The sequence below is a fragment of the Gigantopelta aegis genome, chromosome 3 (genome assembly GCF_016097555.1).
Source record: "Gigantopelta aegis isolate Gae_Host chromosome 3, Gae_host_genome, whole genome shotgun sequence".
NCBI classification, from domain to species: Eukaryota; Metazoa; Mollusca; class Gastropoda; order Neomphalida; family Peltospiridae; genus Gigantopelta; species Gigantopelta aegis.
In genome coordinates this window covers 79,981,234-79,996,215 of record NC_054701.1, presented here as the reverse complement: position 1 = coordinate 79,996,215, position 14,982 = coordinate 79,981,234, and the positions used below count along the sequence as shown (strand labels likewise).

The 14,982-nt window shown below is 42.2% G+C and overlaps 1 protein-coding gene across 1 annotated transcript; it reads left to right on the top strand.

Moving 5' to 3' along the window:
* Positions 1 to 321: 321 nt before the first annotated feature.
* On the top strand, positions 322 to 3,069 carry LOC121368862 (uncharacterized protein K02A2.6-like). The gene has a single exon (XM_041493612.1). The coding sequence runs from the start codon at positions 322 to 324 to the stop codon at positions 3,067 to 3,069; it is 2,748 nt and encodes a 915-aa protein (XP_041349546.1).
* The last annotated feature ends 11,913 nt before the right edge of the window (positions 3,070 to 14,982 follow it).

Sequence of the window (14,982 nt, the reverse complement as noted above, 5' to 3'; positions counted from 1 at the left end):
TCTACCTCGGGACTATCGAAACTCCTACCTCTGAAGATGAACAACCGTGGAGAGTGTACCTGGATATTGGTGGAAAAGACCTGAACTTTAAGATTGACAGGTGCTGACGCAACAGTGATTTCTGAGAAAGTGTTCCGCTCATTGCGTCCGCGACCAAAACTGCTGAGTACGAAGATTCGTCTGAACAGTCCAGGAGGATTGCTGTCGTGCATAGGTCAGTTCATTGCCAGAGTCAATGTAAGACAACAGGTGCACAACACCAGGATCTTCGTCGTGTCGAATGCAGTTGACTGTCTACTCGGCAGAAGTGCAGCATCAAGTATGGGATTCGTCAAAAGGGTTGAAGAAGTTACCAACGATGTGTTTGATGACATTGGTCTGATGAAGGGGGAACCCATCAAGATCAAACTGAAAGACAATGCTCAATCATACAGCGTCCAAACAGCGCGGTGGATCGCCATTCCTATGCTACCAAAAGTGGAAGCCGAGCTGAAGAGGATGGAAGAAAACGGTGTCATTGCCAGTATCACAGAAGCTACAGAATGGTGTCCTCCAATTGTGCCAGCAACCAAGAAGAATGGAAGTCTCAGAATCTGTGTGGATCTGAAAAGACTGAACGAAGCTGTAGTTCGCGAGAGATACATCCTACCGACATTGGATGACATATCCGCGAAGATGGTGGGGGCAAAAGTCTTCTCCAAGTTAGACTTGTCCAACTGCTTCTGGCAATTTGAACTTGAACCAGAGAGTGCAAAGCTGACAACTTTCATAACTCCATTCGGACGATTCTACTTCAAAAGACTGCCATTTGGAATTACAAGTGCCAGTGAGATTTGTCAACGCAAGATGAAGGAACTTCTCTGCGGAATCGTCGGAGTAGAAGTCTCCACAGATGACATCATCATCTGGGGCAGTTCAACAGAAGAGCATGACTCCAGACTGGACCAGGTCCTCGCAAGAATCAAGTCTTCAGGAATGAAACTGAACAAAGCAAAATGCATCTTCCACCAGGAAAGTGTGGAATTTCTCGGCAACGTGATCACAGGCGAAGGAACCCTACCTGATCCGAAGAAGGTTGTGGCAATCAATGACATGAAAGGTCCAACAAATGTGTCCGAGCTAAAACAGTTTCTTGGTATGGTGAACTTTCTGGGAAAGTATGTGCCAAACCTCTCAGACATCCTTCAGCCGCTAAACAGTCTGCTGATATCTGATACTGTGTGGACATGGGATCACAGTCAGAAAGAAGCCTTCCAGAACGTGAAGAAGCAGATTTCCTCACCACCGAACCTTGCGTTCTACGATGTGACAAAGCCTGTCATCGTGAGTGCAGATGCAAGCAGCTACGGCATCGGAGGGATACTTCTACAAGAACATGGAACAGAGTTGAAGCCTGTTGCCTTTTGCTCTAGAACTCTGAGTGATACGGAAAAGCATTACGCTCAGATCGAAAAAGAGTGTCTTGCTAGTGTCTGGACTTGTGAGAAATTCCAGAAATATCTCATTGGACTTGAACGCTTTCGGCTGATCACGGACCACAAGCCACTGGTACCCATCATCAACAAGAAAGACATCGACCAAGTGCCACCCAGAATACAGAGACTACTCATCAGGATGATGAAGTTCACTCCTGTGGCAGAGCACATGCCTGGCAAGAGTTTGGTTGTCGCTGACACACTATCAAGATTTCCTGTCGGTAAACCAGAATCATCTGAACTGGAGAACGAAATCACATCACACATTGACTCGTTTGAAGTCAACCTACCCGTGTCTGATGTGAAGCTGGAAAGAATCCGGGAAGCCACAAAAGAGGATCCCGAAATGCACTTGTTGACGTCGTGCATCATTGATGGATGGCCGAGCCACAGTCAGAACATAAGAGCGAGCTTGGGGTCATACTACAGAGACAGAAGCCATTTGAGTGTGTGCAACGGACTTGTTACATTCAATGACCGTATTGTGATTCCAAAGGCAATGCGGAAAGAGATCCTGAACTGCCTACATGAAGGACACCAGGGTGTGACCAAGTGCAGAAATCGTGCAAGACAAACAGTCTGGTGGCCCGGTGTTGGGAAAGACATTAAACATTGCGTGGAATCTTGCGAGTTCTGCCAGAACAACCGACCAGCACATCGCAAAGAACCTCTGAAGACAACACTGCTACCACCTGCACCATGGGAGAAACTTGGGATGGACCTGTGTGAACACCAGGAGAAGCACTTCCTTGTCGTAGTTGACTACTACTCTCGCTTTATCGAAATCCTTCACCTGCCATCGACCACCAGCAGAAGTGTAATCCTGAAGTTGCAATCGGTATTCGCACGGTTCGGAATTCCAAAAGAAGTAGTAAGTGACAACGGACCTCAGTTCTCATCCAAGGACTTCAAGGACTTTAGTGAAAGTTACGGATTTTCACACACTACGAGCAGTCCTCGATTCCCTCAGGCCAATGGTGAAGCTGAAAGAGCTGTCCAAACAGCTAAACGTATCCTGAAACAGAGTGACCCCACTCTAGCCCTGTTGAACTATCGCTCAACTCCTATTGAAGCCACTGGATATAGCCCTGCTCATCTTCTCATGGGAAGACAACTGAGAACCAAACTTCCTTCCCTGCAGCAGAAACTGTATCCAGGGAAAGCAGATCCTGTACAAGTGCAAGAGTCAGACAAAGCAGCCAAGAATGCCTACAGGTATCACTATGACAAACGCCACTCTGCAAGACTGCTCCCAGAACTGAAGCCTGGCGACAAAGTCAAAGTGAAACTGGATATACAGAAAGACTGGAACTATCCCGGTGTGGTGGAGAAAAACTGTACTACTCCACGCTCTTATCTCGTTGCTACACCAAAAGGAGTACTGCGCAGGAACCGCTGCCATCTGATGAAAGTTCCTGACAATGATAAACAAGCCGAACCTGCTCCGGACATCGAGAATCCGCTGCCAGAGACCGAACCAGCAGCTAAGACTTTCTCACCTAATGTTACCACCCCTGAGAGTAGCACCCCGTCGAGAATCACCACCAGATCAGGCCGCGAGGTCAAGGTCCCACTCAGATTCAAAGACAGTTAAACTTCTGATATAAAACACTTTGACATTTAACTAAACTTGTTTATGAGGGGAGATGTCATGATTATAAACATCTACATGTGAACTGTGCGTATCACGTGATACGGCTAATATATGACGTCATACACGTACACAAAAGGGTCAATAAAACTTCCACCATCTTGTATACTTGTACGCGTGTCTATGTGATTACGAACTATCGTTACAAAATCACAATTCGTATCACTACTAACAGTACCACTAATATAGTGTAAAGTAACCACCTCGGTGGATCCATTCAACTAATTGGGTTTTATCTCGTTCCAACCAGTGCACTACAACTGGTCAAAGACCGTAGTAGGCCTATGTGCCTTTCTGTCTGTTATGTGGAAAAGTGCATCGCCAGATATTATGTTAGCAACCTTAGTTGTATTGGGTGAAAGTAATCGCCCTTGTTTTTCACTCTTCCTTCTCCTTTTGTATTTGTCAAGTAAAGTTGTGTTTTACTTTCTAAGTTTGTGTTTCTGATCAGTAACTATTAGGGTGGCAACTTTTCTCTTAACTGGCGTGGTGGCAGCAGGTATCGAAACCACGCGTCTGAACACAAGCAGACTTTCTCGTAAGCTGTCCTGTATAGTTTTACTACGTCACGTAGCTGATCGGTTCGACGTTTAGCTCTCCTGTAACACACATTCTTTCATCGTAGTTCTACAACACCAACACACCATGGCACAGACACACCGCGCTCCAAAACAATGGTCTCTAACAAAAGTAGAAACAGTACATTCATTCGAAAACTGGCGTCAAAATATAGTGTATACGTTGTCACTCGATCCCAACTTCAGCCGTTTCCTGGCCGATGGATATACGTGGGATAAGAAGTCCCGTGCAGAACCCACAAGAGGTTTCGCTGACGATGGTGAACATATCCCAGCAAGACAACGTCTTACAGCTCAACAAAAAAGCAACTACTTAGACTTGATGTTGGGACAAATTGCAAATTATTGCCCCATCATATCTCGCAACACCATAATCAAAACATCCACATCTCTGCCTTGCATCTGGCAGTCAATACGCCTACATTTTGGCTTCCAATCCACCGGGGGTCATTTTCTGGATTTTGATGAAATTCAACTACAGCCAGAGGAAAGACCGGAAGATCTCTTTCAGCGCCTAACTGCATTTGTAGAAGACAATCTACTCACATATGATAGTGGCATCAGTCACCATGGTGACCAGATTGCTGAAGATGAGGAAATGTCTCCATCTCTTGAGAACTTCATTGTTCTACCTAGACTTATCAAACAAAGGTATGGCACAGAACTTAGATCAAGAAGTTTAGCATCAATCAAGCCAGAAATATCACAAGCTTTGCCATCATTAATCGATGAATTACGCACATCTGAAGATGCAAAGGTCATGCGCTCTTCAGCATGGCGGTCGCAACAAATACCCAGACACCAACAGGCTAAGCATTTTACCTCTCGGACGCCATCCAAAGTATGCCCCATATGCAAAGCAGCAGACCGTTCCTATGATCATTTCCTGAGCCGTTGCAAACACCTTCCTGAAAGTGATCGCAATTCCTTCTAAAAGCTTGACAAATAATCAACATAGCTGACAACCAGGACTCTGCAGACACTGATGTCGACGAACAAAATGAATCGCCATCTGAATCTCACCAGTCTTCTAGTGCTTCTACACTGAGAGTGCAGATCAGACAGTCACCCTACATAAATGTGTTTTACAAACATAACAATGTTCGAGTAACTCTTGACACCGGCGCCACTGGAAACATGGTCAGGTTATCAACTGCACAAGCATTAGGATTTCACATCAAGAAAACATCACAATCAGCTCATCAAGCAGATGGCTCATCTCCCTTGAATGTGATTGGAGAAACTACTGCCACTTTCTCTCGGGGAGATAAGGAATTCCATTTTGAAGGCTTGATCGTGGAACAACTAGACGTAGACATACTTGCTGGGACACCATTTATGGAAAGTAACGACATCGGCATTCGACCTGCAAGGCGTCAGATAAGTCTTAAAGATGGTACACTTGTTCACTATGGCTCTATATCTGAAACAAAGGATCAACACACCATTCGCCAAGCTTGTGTACTCAGAGCACTACCCACTACTACCACAGTGTGGCCCGGTGACTATGTTGAAATACCAGTGCCTGATGACTACGCACTTCAAGATGATTTGTATGCTGTAGAACCACGAACCGATAACATTCATGCTACACAAGCCAAAACATGGCCTCCACACAGTCTCCTCCAAAGTGTTTCGGGGAGAATTCGCATACCAAACACAACCGACAGTCCACAACTCCTGAGGAAAAATGAACATTTTTGCCAGATTCGACCAGTATTCATCCCAGAAGTTGACAATGTCAGTGACAAACCATATCTCCCCAGAACAAATACCAAATCACAGTCATATGGCAAGTTCTCAGACCAAATTCAAATAGACCCTCACCGTATTCTCTCTCCAGAAATCAGAAAGGAATTCAGTGCTCTAGTTCAGGAATATGATGATGTATTTGACCCTTCCATAGAATGCTATAATGGTGCCAGTGGTCCATTCCAAGCAGTAGTTAACATGGGTCCAGTACAACCTCCTCAGAGGAAGGGAAGAGTACCCCAGTACTCCAGAAAGCAACTCGGAGAACTTCAACAGATGTTTGACGACCTCGAGGACAAGGGAGTTTTCAAACGTCCTGAAGATGCAGGTATCAAGGTTGAATACGTTAACCCTTCCATCCTTGTCAGAAAGCCATCAGGCGGCCATCGCCTGGTCACATCATTCGGTGATGTTGGTCGTTACACCAAACCTCAGCCGTCCCTGTTACCCGATGTAGATTCAACATTGAGACAAATCGGTCAATGGAAATATATTATTACCACTGATCTGTCCAGCGCTTTCTACCAAATACCACTTGACAAGAATTCCATGAAGTATTGTGGTGTCGCTACTCCGTTTCGCGGTATCCGTGTATACACCCAATCGGCAATGGGTATGCCAGGTTCAGAAACCGCACTAGAGGAACTTATGTGTAGAGTTCTGGGAGATTTATTGACGGAAGGGGTTGTCACTAAACTCGCTGATGACTTGTATTGTGGCGGAAATACCCCTGAAGAATTAATCAACACTTGGCGTCGGTTGTTGACAGCCCTTCGACACAACAACTTAAGACTGTCAGCACACAAAACAATAATCACTCCACAATCAACCACAATCTTAGGATGGAATTGGCAACAAGGCTATATTCAGGCTAGTCCTCACCGCATCGCTACTTTAGCGTCGTGTTCGCCTCCCAACACAGTCTATGGTTTGCGCTCATTCATTGGTGCATACAAAATTCTCGCTCGCGTTATACCCGGCTGTTCGAAGATCCTTGCCCCTTTTGATGATATTGTCGCAGGTCGCCAGTCAAAAGATGAAATAGTTTGGAGCAATGACCTTCATGATGCCTTTTCTCATGCCCAGACAATGCTCTCGTCAAACAAAGCAATCGTTCTCCCAAACCCAAAAGACCAACTTTGGATTGTTACAGATGGAGCTGTTAAGGATCCAGGCATAGGAGCAACCTTGTACGTAACTCGCCACAATCAACCTCGCGTTGCAGGATTCTTCAGCGCAAAACTCAGACCACGTCAAGTCACATGGCTGCCACAAAGCACTTCAGTCCTTATATCATCCAGTCCAGTCTGAAACCTATCATCCTCACTGACAACAAACCTTGCGTCCTTGCTTTTGAGAAGTTATGTCGTGGCGAATTTTCAGCAAGTCCTCGGGTTTCAACTTTTCTATCTACAGTCAGCAGATTTCAAGCCTCCGTCCGTCATCTAGCTGGTAATGCAAATATCCCATCAGACTTTGCTAGCCGAAATGCTCCAGATTGTCACAATGAATCGTGTCAAATATGTACTTTCATCCAAGAAACTGAAAATTCTGTGGTTCGACACATTCTCATAGATGACATACTATCAGGTAAGACTCGGATACCCTTCACCACAAGATCAACTTGGCACTCACTACAAGAAGAGTGCAAGGATTTATGGCGTACCCATTCTCACCTGATTCAAGGTACTCGCCCTTCGAAGAAGCTCACCAACATCAAAGATGTTAAACGTTACATCAATACGGTAACCATTGCCAAAGATGGTCTCCTCGTCGTAAAGCGAACTGATCCACTATTCCCCACACGAGAATGTATTGTTGTTCCCCGACAAGTTCTAGAAGGTCTCCTCAATGCTTTACATATTCAGTTGAATCACCCATCAGCATTTCAACTAAAGAAGGTAGTTCAAAGATACTTCTTTGCGCTTGACATGGATCGTTCCATTGACTCTGTATCCAACAATTGCCATCAGTGTGCTGCTCTGCGCAAGACTCCATCTACCATTGTCGAACAAAGTTCAAGTAATCCACCTGAGACTGTAGGCAGTCTCTTTGCTGCGGATATCCTTAAACGAGAACGCCAAGTCATCATAATTGTGAGGGAATGTGTTACAGCCTTTACAGTCGCCTGTCTGATTGATAATGAACGTAGTGATGTCATTCGACAGGCATTGATTCGTTTGTGCATAGAATTACACCCTCTTGACGGACCCCCAGCAGTCATCCGCACAGATCCTGCTCCAGGCTTTCTCGCGCTGGCAAATGACAGTTTCCTACACAAACACAGAATCACTCTTGAAATCGGTAGGGTCAAGAACATAAACACAAACCCAGTTGCTGAAAGAGCAATACAAGAATTGGAAAATGAACTCCGTCATCAAGATCCTACTCGTGGTCCTGTTACTCCTACCGAGTTAGCCATAGCAGTCGCTAGTCTCAATTCCCGCATTCGAAACCGTGGCGTATCATCTCGTGAAATGTGGACTCAGAGAGACCAATTCACAAGCAGCCAATTACCCCTTTCTGACCAACAACTTATTACAGACCAACACTCCGCCAGATTATCAAACCACCCACACAGTGAATTATCCAAAACTTCTAAAGGAATCCAATGAACCATGCCTTCAGTACACATTGGAGATTTAGTGTATCTGTATTGTGACAGAAATAAGACATGTGCACGTAATCGATATCTTGTTGTGAACATTGACGGGCCATGGTGCGACATCCGCAAATTTGTTGGATCACAACTTAGAAATAACTGTTATCGTGTTAAACGTTCTGAGTGTTACCTAGTACCAAACAAGACTTGTCAAATTCCACAGTGTACTTCCGGTGACACAGATAATGATGATGAAACACCCCCAGATACTGACGTTGACACAAGTTATGATCTTCCTCCGATTCCAACTGAGATCGCCTCGCCTCTACCAGACATATCTTCACAATCACTGGACAACATCCTGGACACAACAACGGAGGACTCGCTACTCCCCTCCAGACCACGACGACGGATAAATCTATCAGGTCGATTTAAGGATTTTGTGTTGAACTAACATTCACCATGTTTTTGTTCTAACCACGACATAGAAATATACTGTGTCAGTGTCATGAATATGCATTTAACTATCGTTTACCATGTTTTATTCCAGACCCCAATGACAAGAACATCTACCGCGTCGATTTTGACGATTTTGTGTTTTGTTTTAATAGTAACCATACATTTATTATACTCACAGACAGTAAGTTCTAACCTTAACATTAACAGTACAAAAACAAAAAGAAGAAAAAAAGTGGTTACGCCAGATATTATGTTAGCAACCTTAGTTGGAGTTATCTCCCTTGATGTATTGGGTGAAAGTAATCGCCCTTGTTTTTCACTCTTCCTTCTCCTTTTGTATTTGTCAAGTAAAGTTGTGTTTTACTTTCTAAGTTTGTGTTTCTGATCAGTAACTATTAGGGTGGCAACTTTTCTCTTAACTGGCGCATATAAAAGATCCTTTGCTGTATTTGGAAAAATGTAGCAGGTTTCCTCTGATGACTACGTGACAGAATTACCATATGTTTGACATCCAATAGGCAATAATCAATTTTGCTTTAGTGGTGTCGTTTAACAAAACAAACTTCTTTTTTAATGTGAACTATACATATTTCATGTGGGGGGTTTTGTCCTCATAATGTTACATCTTCTGTACTGTTGTAAATTTCTGCTTGAAATATATGCCAAACACAGGTAAACGTACGACAGGTTTAACTACTAGTCGCAAAAGTAAACTTACTATGTTTTGTGAAATAGGCTCCAGGGCCCGTTCCACGAAGCGATCTTAGCACTAAGATCACCTTCAGTGCATAACTACCGTATACATTTAAAGAAACATACCCTAGTTTTTAAACACTATGACATATTGTTCACTATTAGAGCCGTTTATTATCACTGAAACCAAACTTTACTGGTATTTTATTGTTTAGAGTATCCATTTCCGTACAACCGAAGTGTTTCTGCTCATCCTGGTGTTTCAAATACCACAAAATGCATTTTTTTCTTCATATTTTTGAAAACGCACGTGCGTCTGCAATCTAATTAAAATTAGCTCCACTATTACATGTGGATCTAACACCAGCCAGTTGGAGCTCATGTCCACCAATCAAAACCTTACTTGCAGAATCCTGCCAGTGATTTAAAAATAATTTGAAAACATTCCGAATTATCCTGAGGGTATACGACATGTTTCGTGTGAATTATGAATGCCTTAAAACATGTTTAAATTTATAAAATAAATAATTTGTAATGTAAAACTGAAGACTGATTTAGTTGGGGTTTTTTTTATAAATAAATAAATAATTTTTAATGTAAAATTGAAGACTGATAACCCACCCCGTACGTATTGGTATGGTTCGCTGTACTGCGGACACTAAAATAGACTCGCCCGATATTTTTAGAATTTGTATGCTCCCAAATAACGTTATAAAAGGCGAAGTGTGATTGGTCAATATTTAAATTATTATTTACAGACGAAATGTTACCTGGACATTGGGGACTACGCAGTGTTGTTAGTTTTAAATCACTGGAAGGATTCTGCAAGCAAGGTTTTGATTGGTGGACATGAGCTCCAACTGGCTGGTGTTAGATCCACATGTAATAGTGGAGTTAATTTTAATTAGATTGGTGCGTCTGAGGAGTAACGATTATGGAGTCGCGTTTTTGTCTATTTTTAAGGGTATTTCAACGTCACAGACTTGTTTCACTCGTTGTATCCAAATTTGTTGCAGGTTTGTAAATTAAGTAAACTTAGTGCTAATTTTTACGGTTTTAAACTGGGCTCTAGGTGAAAAATATGCCTTAATGTTTAAAACTAGGGTCTGTCCCTTTAAGGTAATCTTAGCGTTAAAGTCTTACTTTGTTAAGTATACAGTTTCTTGAAATCGTTCAATGTCTACCACTGGGGTTTTTGGTGGAAATGATACAGCCATTCCTACCCCGTGGTGGTCTAGTATGTAGACTGTTGCACAGTCCATTCAATCTCAGTACTGTCCGCTCCCTCTCGATTGTCTGGACAAGCAACGTGGCAGTGTCTGGCAGCATCGTCTTGAACCTGTGTTTGTAGAACGCGTGGCCGGAATCTAGATTGGTTTTCATCTTCGACAGCAAGTTCCTGGTCACAAGATTCTCATGAAGAGTTTGCTGTTTTTGAAGAAAACCGCTGATCATCGACTTTTTAAATGTTGGTAGGACTTTACTTCGCTCGTCTTGTTTTGAGGAAAAACCGTTGATCAACGACTTTTCAAATGTTGACGGGTCTTTCATTCGCTCTTCTTTTTGTTTCTGTGGAAAACTGCTAACTGACGATTCTTCAAATGTTGGTAGGTCTTTTATTCGCTTTTGATGTGACTTAGGGAAACTTTGTATTGTGGACGTGTCAGATTTTGCACGTGTTTTCTTTCGCTCGTCCGCTTCCTGGTGCTGGAGGAACCCATCAATCTTTGATGGTCTAAATCTTGACAGTGTTTTACTTTTCTCAGCATCTAATTTCCATTTTCTTTCTTCTGATTCATCAGCATTGATAGTAATGATACTTCTAGTGAAAACTTGAGTTTGAGAAAGCCTTGGTAGTGTTGTCTTTTGACTCTTTGGAGCAAACAAAGGTCTGATTGGTATGTCCTTATCAATGCAAGATATGCTAGTATGTCGGTTATCCATGTGTTCATCGAATATAAACTCATCAACATTGACATGAGCATGTTTGTTTTCATTACTGGAAGAATGAAGAAGAGTTCTTTGAATAACGTCCATGCCTTTAGAACCTCTATATTTCGGAGTGTCTCGGAGTCCAATGGCTGTTGTCAACATCTGGTCAAAGTTTCTGATAGATTCTGCAACTCCTCGTTTTTGTCCAAACACGAGATTCCATTTTCGGAGAATGTCTCGCTTTTTGTTTTCTGCGTTATTTTCCGCTCGACTAATTCCTTTGTCGAAGATTGTAAGCTGTCTTTCTAAAATTCGCTTTTCGTGCCTGTTGTACCTGTAACTTACGTCGCCTGTCCTACTCTGTGAAAGATTAATTGCACCTTTCATCACTCGAATCATTTCCATTGTTCGCCGTTTGTCTGTATTTCCATCTAGGGTATATAACGACTCGACACAAATCTGCATGTCTGTGTATTTCTCCTTCTGAAGTGCAGGATACGTTTTGTCAAAAGATTTTCACCAATTCCTAGTATTTTGAAATATTTAAACCGTGTAGGCCTATACCATGACTATACTGTCTTCTGAAATGTTCAATCGTTTCAAATACAAGGATAGCAATACATCTGTTGAACATATTTGGAATATTAAACACTGATTAACTTGCAGATTATTATTATGTTCATTTGAAAACCATAAATGTGTGCAAAGAATATATACGTGTAAACGTATCAAAAACACACCTTCATATTCAGTGAATTCCCAACCAAATGTTTGTCGGCTGAACACCTGCGATCTATGCGAGTGATCTGTTTTAAATAAGAAATAAGACATTTGGTAATCCTGTTTATAGATTATAGCTAGCTGGAATTATCCGACTTAGACGTCAAGTAGACAGTAATTCGTGACTAATCTTTTATCTTTTTAAGTCGCTCTATGACTTTACCTAAGGCCATACAGTGTCATAGCTGCCACACGTTATTATCTCAACCAAAAGCATTCATTAAAAGAAAGAAAGAAAGAAAGAAATGTTTTATTTAACGACGCACTCAACACATTTTATTTACGGTTATATGGCGTCAGACATATGGTTAAGGACCACACAGATTTTGAGAGGAAACCCGCTGTTGCCATTACATGGGCTACTCTTTCCGATTAGCAGCAAGGGATCTTTTATTTGCGCTTCCCACAGGCAGGATAGCACAAACCATGGCCTTTGTTGAACCAGTTATGGATCACTGGTCGGTGCAAGTGGTTTACACCTACCCACTGAGCCTTGCGGAGCACTCACTCAGGGTTTGGAGTCGGTATCTGGATTAAAAAATCCCATGCCTCGACTGGGATCCGAACCCAGTACCTACCAGCCTGTAGACCGATGGCCTAACCACTACGCCACCGATGCCGGTCATTCATTAAAACGTTGGAGGTTTGGGGTTTTATTTTAATGTTTAACCTTGATTCCATATTCTCCCTCCTGTTTATCACTAACATTTCATTTAAAACCTATTTCCGTGCTTAATCCACGTGATGAATTTGCACACTGTGCTGGGCACACACCTCGGAATACCGGGCTGTCTGTCTATGACAGTTAAAGTTTGTTTTGCAACGACACCACTAGAGCACGTCTATTCATTAATCATCGGCTATTGGATGTCAAATATTTGGTAAGTTTGACATATAATCTTAAAGAGGAAACCCGCTGCATTTTTCCTTTAGTAGCAAGGGATCTTTTATATGCACCATCCTATAGACAGGATAGCACAAACCATGGTATTTGTGGTCCCAGTCGTGGATCACTATTTAGCACGGGGGAGGGACAATCTGACAATGGGTCCACTGAGGACATACCAGTCGTGGTGCACTGGCTGGAGAGAGAAATAGCCCAAGGGGCCCAACGACGGGGATCGATCCTAGAGCGATCGCGAATCAGGCTACGTCCTGCCCCGTCTAGGACAGGTGCTAATTACTGATTGTTAGTGATTCGTGAGAGAAATCGGCGTAGTAGTTTCCACCTGCATATTGGAGCCTTTAAAACTCACAGAGTTGGAGCAAAGTCAAAGTTTGTTTTGTTTACCGACACCACTAGAGCACATTTATTAACTAATCATCGGCTATTGGATTTAATGAAACATTTCATAATTATGACAAATAGTCTTAGAGGAAACCCGCTATATTTTTCCATCAGCAGCAATGTGTCTTTTATATACACTTTCCAGAAGACAGGACATCACTTGCCTCGGTCTTTGTGGTTCCAGTCCGATAATGTCCACTGAGTAGGTTCCATTTTTCGACCAAAGCACCTCTACTGACTAAGCAGGTACTAGAATATGAATCCAGCACGAATCAGTTTTATGGCCGATAGCACTAGAACACATTGATTTATTAATTATCGACTATTGGATGTCAAACATTTAGTAATTTTGACATATAGTCTTATGCCCGGCGCAGACGAGCGTTTTTTAACGCATGCGTCTTGCGTTAAAAAAACGCATCCGTACGAACGCAGTAAAAACGCATCGTGTGCGACCCCCTCTGCGTTGCGTTTTTTAGCGCTGCGTCGATTTTTCAAATATCAAACATGTTTGATTTTAGACGCACAAACGCATCCGTCTCCTGCCGCATCCGTCTAAAAACGCACGTGTGCGCCTACTTGCGTCTGCGTTGCGTTCACATTTTTATATTGACCAATCATCTGTCTATATATCTGTATATAACGAAATTAACAATTATTGGTTTCAGTGATGAATAGAATTGTGAAAAATGACTAACATGTAAATGTTTCAACACAAATAATTTCCAACTGCTCATCTTTGAAACAAACACTAGGCATGTGTAATTAATGACATTTCTAAATAGATGAAATTAAAAAATATAAATTATTGCATTCATTGTACTATGCCTAATAATAATAATTAAAACAAACAATTGTGAAATAAGAAAGATTTATATCGTAATAGTATATTGTACATAATCTTTTAAATAAAGTTTATTATATTTTAAAATGTATTAATAAATTACATTTAATCTTTGTTATTTTTCCTAGAGTAAAGTATAAATAAATTAATTAATAAAAGAAATCGTCAGTGGATCGCAGGAACGCATCGCAGGTAGGCGCACACGAGACGCATCCGTTTGCGTTGAGTCTGCGTTTTTTTAACGCAGACGCATGCGTTAAAAAACGCTCGTCTGCGCCGGTCATTAGAGAGGAAAAGTTAAACAGTATGTTTTCGTTAACGACACCATTAGAACACATTGATTTATTGATCATCGGCTATCGGATGTCAAACATTTGATAATTTTGACATATAGTTTTAGAGAGGAAACCCGCTACATTTTTTCCATTAGTATCAAGGGATATTTTGTATGCACCATTCGAGACACAGGATAGCACACGCCACGGCCTTTAATATACTAGTCATGGTACTCTGGTTAGAACGAGAAATAGCTCAATAGGCTCTCCGAAAGGGATCGATCCCAGACCGATTGCGCATCATCAAGCACTTTATCGCTGGTCTAGATCCCCCGCACCTAAGAAGTTAGCTACGTAGGTGATGGGACGTAACCCAGTGGTAAAGCGCTCGCCTGATGTGTGATCGATCCCCAACTGTGGCACATTGGGCTATTTCTCATTCTAGACAGTGGACCACGACTGGTATATCAAATGACGTGGTATGTGCTATACTGTCTGTGAGATGGTGCATAATAAAAGATCCCTTGCTATTAATGGAAAAATCTAGCGGGTTTCCACTCTAAGATTATGTGTTGGAATTACCAAATGTTTAACATCCAATAGCGTATGATAAATAAACCAATGTGCTCTAGTGTTAAACAGAACAAACTTTA